Source organism: Ixodes scapularis, unplaced genomic scaffold, assembly GCF_016920785.2.
Source record: "Ixodes scapularis isolate PalLabHiFi unplaced genomic scaffold, ASM1692078v2 PGA_scaffold4__175_contigs__length_147842914, whole genome shotgun sequence".
Lineage (NCBI taxonomy): Eukaryota > Metazoa > Arthropoda > Arachnida > Ixodida > Ixodidae > Ixodes > Ixodes scapularis.
The window spans coordinates 49,493,891-49,500,836 of NW_024609879.1; the positions used below are offsets into that span (position 1 = coordinate 49,493,891).

Here is a 6,946-nt window from a genome sequence, read left to right on the forward strand (position 1 = left end):
TGCCGGCACAGCGGCCTTATATAATGCCGGCAGCCCCAGGTACGTCAGGTTGTTAAAGCCTATATTGGAGTGACATGCCATGCCCCATACTATCCTATTCTGGCGGCTTTTTAACCGAAGGAACATTTCAAAAAGATTATATTTATTTTTTTAAAACCACAGTGGGCGCGAGCCGTCGCGATAAGGAGGTAGCGCCATCTATCAATACGAACGCCAAACGCACCCCCGCTACTGGACCCCTGTCGTCTGCGTTGCTGCCCGCCGTAGATTCTGGCAAGTTTCTGGACCTTATTTTTACAGAAAGAGAGCTACGCTTGTAATTTTATAAAAAAAAACGACCCGTGAATTCCACCTTTCACGAAAAGTTTAGACTGTTACGTGCAGGAGTCGATTTTTACGGTCCATTTTAGATTGAGCCTGGTGACTTGAACCACCCTATATACAAGAGATAAGCTTTTTAAATAATACCACTACGCGCTTTTTGTTCGCAGTTACCGACGGCCGTTGAGAACGGTACGGCAGACACACCATGCCATATGCGGTGCTGCTTTGACAGCTCAAGTGTTATTGTAGACTCGCCTGATGGTACGAGATGTGACGAGGAAAAGGTACTGTCAAATGAAGCAATACACTTTAGTTCATTATTAATTTTATCGGTCCTGGCCGGTGTTTGCGACTACATAGAACACAAATAATTCTAATAGAATAATACAAAATAGCATTCATTTTTTATTACCTGTCGAGGTAAAGTAGGTATTTAAAGAAGAGTGGTAGAACCTAGATAATTTAAATACTCTTCAAAGAAAAGTCCGGCTGGTTTCAACAGACAGGACGTTACAACAACCTGTACGATGATGTCATGCATTTTAGTGATAAACAATGTAAAGAAGCGAACCTTAGACAGGTTATTTACGTTATCTAAAACTTTCCTCTGCTATAAACATGCACAACTGGCATCCCAGCACCTCATGTTTGATAATTCCTGCAAACTCTTTTGTATACACTATTGAGGTTTCCACCTTGACGACCGATTACCTCCAAATGCGACCCCGTCGCAGGCATGTCATGAAACATTCTATCAGCTGGCATCATGCTGCGGGAGCTCGCAGTAGCCGAACCCCCGCAGCTCTGTCATTTTCCTCGCTGCCTTGGTAATCGGGTGTCACAGAAAACCGATCTTTTAAACACTCACAAAAGGTGCAAAACATTCGTAATATAAGCAGAGAGTGTCATCTTGAAAATCGTGCGTGTGGTCTAAGTTGGTCATGACCACGCGTTACCCCCCGGATCAAACTGTGCTAAATCTCCGTATAGGCAAAGTGGGACCCACAGGGGAATTCTGCGGGCAGTCCCAGTTGGGCAGTCCCTCGCTCTGCCCCGTGAAGCCCAACTATCTGCTAAGTTTGTACCTCGCCATCACCACCCCCCTCCCCCCCCCCTCCCCCCTTCCCCCACGGCCGATGAGGGACCCACGGGGGCATTGCACGGGGAGCCAAAGTTGGGCATGCTCACAACTTACTCTCGCAGAGTTTACCTCTGTGCTTTGTCCCTGCATGGCCGAGGTGGTATCCACGAGAGAATTGCACACAGCCCAAGTTTGGGATGTCCACGACGTGCCCCTGTTCTAGGTCAAGGTTTGTGCTAGCTCTGCCCCCGCATTGCCTAGGTGGGACGCTTGTCGGCACTGCAGGTGCATCCAAATGTCTGGCCTAGCCAACATTCTTTGCGGGTGGAGCCCCTATGTTTGCTCACATTGTCCCCCATAACCGAGGTGGGAATCACAGGGGTATTTCAGAGGCAGCCCGAATTGGGCATGCTCTCGCGGAGCCGAAGACTAACCCATGGGGGTACAGCGTCGGCAGCCCAAGTGGGCCTGCCTTTGCTTTGCTCAGATCTACGCTAAGTTTCCTCGTATAGCCGAGAGACGACCTACGGGTGTGTTGCACACCCCTAATGGTACATTCCAGCGTCACACCTACGTCGGACACACGAAGGTAACGAAGGGGTGCCCCAGACCACTTTTCTAACGTGTTGCCCACGTGGGCACCCCTTAGTGTTTGCCTCCGTTTTATAATTATTGACGCATTCTGCATGCACCTTACAATTTAGAAATGATATAACTAATCAAAAACCGTAAATATTGAATGTAGATTCATGTTTGACTATATATAGCACTCAGTAACATCATGTGCGGAAAACTTTCATAGATATTGTTCATGCTTTCTATGGCACACCAGGAAGGTAATCATTGTTGGCCATTCGATAGTGAATCAGAGTGGTGAGTGAGTAGTTTATACGATAATTAAATCGCAGAAAATTTAAATTACAGATCGCATGATGTTTACATGTCTGTGATTTAATTTCATAACTAAAATTCTGAACATGCATACTACTATGTCATGACACAAACATATTCGACCGCAAATAGTGGCCATCTATAGTTTTAAACTTCCGGTGTAAAATTAAACTGCAGCCATTGTACAGACAGTATTAGTTATATGGTGTCATTCATTTTCTTTTCCAGGTGTGCCTTCAAGGAACTTGTGTTATGGAGAGAAAAAGGAACATCACTATTTCTCAATAAATCAGGCCTGACTCAAGCATTGAAGGCATTTGTCTAGTTTTGAACAGTACAAAATGTTTCACCTCTTTTATTCACTTCAACGTAGATATTGATCATGCAACGTTCATACATATTGCAGGGGTTATTAGCGTGCGCAAGGCGTCTTGCATAAGCTAGCCATTGTGAACACCTTGCCTGTAAATTCCTCTCTATACATTAGAAGGGAAGATCAGTGGCTTCCCTGCAGGCAGGGCAGAATTAAGGCAAGAGAGGAGGGCCCAGTTCAACAAAATGCGCGTGAATGGAGGAGGGGTAGGGGCATTATTTTGTGAACCGACACCATTTAGAATTCAGTTCTGAGAATAAATACAAACCGCCAATGACCATTAACATCAAAAAATATTTGATCTACAGACGTTTCAGAAAAGGACGCAATGGTTTTAGCTGGATAAGTTTTTTTTATCTAGTGCAGCTAAGGCAATGTTAATGTTGCAGTACTTTTCTACCAACAATATATCCTATATATTTATACAGGATAATCGTAGCAAATATACAAAAAGCTATGACTTCGTACAGGAATCAAATACCAGAGACGAAGACAATTTAGGTTCTCGCCAAGGCACACACAAATAGCTACAACTTTATTAAGAGCTCAAGTTGGAAAGAAAGTATACAGCATGGCTAAAAAAAACAGGGAGCATTTCTATAATATTTTTTAAATAAAAAAAGGATCAAGGAAATAAAATATTTTGGTTCCTAAGTAAGCCAATTCTTAGCAGATGTCTAGCTGGCAACCGTCAGCGTCGATGCAGAGCCCCAGGTGAAGGTGCTTCTTGAAAGTTTGGTTGATGGGCCGCAACTCCTTCGAACATTTCGGTCCCAATCCCGGCGCAGCAATTGCTTCAGCAACTCCAAAATTGTGTGGGGCTTAATACTATTCCTGGCCTCCAAATTTGCCCACTCATTGTAATCGACCGGGCTGAGATTCGTGAAGTGTTTTTCGTCTTTAAATTAGGTACGTTCCCAGCGTACCTGCAACACGGCGTTGAAGTTGGCGGTATACCTCTAAAGCCGGACTCGCTTTTGTCGGTACGTAGGCAGTTCAACGTTTTGAGGCTTGTGAGTCTTGAGTTTTGAGCTACTTTCTTGCCGTTTGCCGCACCGATTCACGTTAGATTCCGGTCTCGCGACCAAAGTTTTTCATGGAGACCCTCAGATTTCGGTTGACTCGCTTCCCGATAATCTGACGGTTGATGGAGGTGGTAACACCACGCTTTCACCCTTTTTCGGGATGGTCGCATTCATGGCAGATCTCTTGGAAACACTTAATAGTATCAGTTATGGTGTATCAAGAACCTTCAAGCAATCGAACAATTTTATATTAGTGAAGACTTTATAGAAACAGCTTCCAAAACGCAGCAAGTTTGTTAGACATTCTAAAAAAAAAACATTTTTAGAGGAGACTTGTAAAGAAAAATTATATTAAAGTAAAGTACTTCACATTTAAATACGCAAGTAATTTTTTACGAATAGAAACGTTATGCTTGCTGAGAAGCTCTGAAGTGTGTTTTCTTTCCTGGTCACCCTGTAAATACCTTCTAAACAATCTTCTAAGCTTTGAGCTAGGCAATCCACCTTCTTAAATAAGTTGTCCTGTATATTTTGCTCCTAATAAAACTTGTACTTCTGGATTTTTAATTTTCATCATTCTATCTTCAAGTTATACGCTGGCTAAATGTAAATATATATATATATATATATATATATATATTCTAAGGAGACCTTCTCACGTGGCTCCAAAATCTCCAAGACAAACTTGTTATTTGTCAAGAATTTAAACCACCATGCAACAAAAAAGACTGTGAATACAGGCTGCTATATATACATTGAAATAAACGAAAATTAGGAGCCATTTCACTTTCTAAAGGTGGACGACCAGCGAAGCTGTTTAGCAGACCACAAATATACAACATTTTGAACAAGCTACAAACACATTCATTGTCTTGATCAGTGGTCATCGTGACGAAATGTGCGCACACGCACCTGCAGCCCGCCGCCTTCAAGGAGAATGCAGGGATGGTGTTCCACGCGCCGCACGTGCACGCCTTCCCCGTATCGAATATTCGAAATAAGTAACCAAAATAAAGCGTTGACGAACTCGCGTGCAAGATGGCATTTGTTTTAGGATTTTGCTTCATAGCATTTACTGCTCAAGACGACGGCGGGTACGGCGCTTGTGTGCGGTGCGAGCGTAGTTTCTGGTCACGCACACAAGGAATCTACGGAAGCTTAGACAAAAACTGCTTTGCTGTAAAAGCGAAAAAAAAGCAACCTACTATCGAAATTCACCTGTTCAGTTTTGTTTAGTTCAACTCCCCAAATCTACACAGTTGCATCTAACTCCATAATCTTCCTAACTCGCAATTTTCGAACAATGTTGGTCTCACGCTCGAAGACTGTTTTAATGCGATGTACAACCAAGAAAAAAAAAAGGTTTTATGTAGAGATAATTAAAAACCACCAAGCATGGCACACAATTATGAAGGACAACTCCACCAACAGGGATTTTATTTACCATCCAGTGTACACTTATATACCAGATGTGTTTTGGAGGTAGTATGAACTTTTGCGGACGCCGACTAATCCAATATAGACGTTCGGCGCATGGCGTTTGCTGCAAGCAGCTTTGGGGAAACTGCTTGCAGCAAACGCAACTTTAGGAAAGCAGGAATCCACACGTCAGAGCGTTTGTTTGAGTGAGCAAAGGAGCAGGTAAAAACGAAAAGGTTGATGCTTATTCAAACGGCGAACGTCATTTCTAATCTATAAAAAGGAAAATAAATACATAATAAAAACTTCAAGATATCTTATTCTGATCTTTTTCTAGTGTGTAAAGCTATTGCCCCTGTCATCAGAGGCAAGTAAACGGCAAAAACACGAACAAAATGCTCGCGTCACATTTATTAGGATATGTGTGCGTAATGATATATTCGGCATACAAAAACTGTTTCTGGCTTTTGTGTGCTCTTTTGTCTCGAGTAGCCTTTGCATTTACATTTTTCTCGGTTTCTATTTTTTTTTTTTTTTCAAAGGGGCGATTCTGGGTTGGCGCACATAACAACAATTGCGCGGCCTGCCTCGTAATGACGATCGCGCGGGCTGTCGCAATGAACGTCTCACAATGAAAGGTGCCCAGAAAACAAGTATATCGCCTGTCAAAAACCAGAAAGACTGTGCTTCTACGAAGACGTGTGTGACACTGCCCTTCTTAAAGCACTGAGAACTCACGCAACCGAGAATAGGTGGTATATCAAGATATCTTTGTCATAATTAATTTCTGTCACTTCAGTGGCCGCTAGATGGCAGACGATACTTGAAGCCGAGGCTATGCGAGCTTCTTCAGCCCATAATAGAGACAGTCACCCCAAAAACGGGGAAATGTGAACAGAAATCATGCCCATTTTCCTTTTGAGCCACACCCTTAATTTCCTGCGCAACTGTTGCGTGCTACCTCATCGAGTTTTCCAACTCAAGTTTTGCGAGTTGGTAACTGGAGTCTGTGCAGAATTGCAATCGCTTCTGCTGTCGTTTATTACACAACCCATCGGGCCAGGGAAACATTGAGAAAAGTGATAATGATAAAACATGTATGCAGGTATCAGCAGTTATTATTCAAAAGTATTTTCTAGTATCATAAGTAATTGTTTACTAGCAAGGAGTAAAGTTCTATATTTCGGGGACACGCTATGAGCGCAGCCATATTTGCGCCCCTGTCGGGACGCCACCTTCGCGAGCTGGGCCCGGTCCATTTGAGTACTTTTAACCCCAAATAATCGGGCCCTGCGCCTAAGGTGGTCAGGCTCTATCACTTGCGGCACTATGTTTCGTCAAAATAAACCATGCCCCAACTAGCCCAGGTTTATGCTTTGCTGCGGCTGACTACGAGACCATATAAACAAGACTACGGCATCACTAACTTTTTGCATTTTTAAAATTTGAAGCCTTCCAAACATTAAGTTTTTATAGTGAAGTGTCAGAAATTAGAGCATGCCTTTGTTGTCAATAATTACTCCTACAGCGTACTCTAAAAAATAAAAAAAACGGCTATACTGCGTTTCACAATAAATCCGTGCGCCACCGACGGTGCTATTTGAAATAGCCAATCAAGTAGCCCCGAAAGTGCTTTGTCATCCGGTCTTCGTCGTATTCATGCTTTTGCTATCATCGGCTAAATCAATCGCGCAGATTGAATGCACCATGATCGTGCATTTGTTTTCAGCGCGTGGTTTGTTTAGCCAATGATGCCACTCATAAAGGCGGTAAAGGCCGTGACGATTCACTTTTGACATTGTTTGCTGGGCTCTACCGGATCGTTGCTCGCTG

The 6,946-nt window shown here is 43.1% G+C and overlaps 1 protein-coding gene across 1 annotated transcript in view; it reads left to right on the forward strand.

The window, feature by feature from the left end:
* The window catches only part of LOC115312829, a 74,224-nt gene extending 71,640 nt beyond the window's left edge, over window positions 1-2,584 (forward strand). Inside the window, exons 10-11 of the mRNA XM_040211260.1 lie at window positions 492-608; window positions 2,525-2,584. Coding sequence (XP_040067194.1) covers window positions 492-608; window positions 2,525-2,584 — 177 coding nt within the window. The remainder of the gene's footprint in view (window positions 1-491; window positions 609-2,524) is intronic.
* Window positions 2,585-6,946: the final 4,362 nt, after the last annotated feature.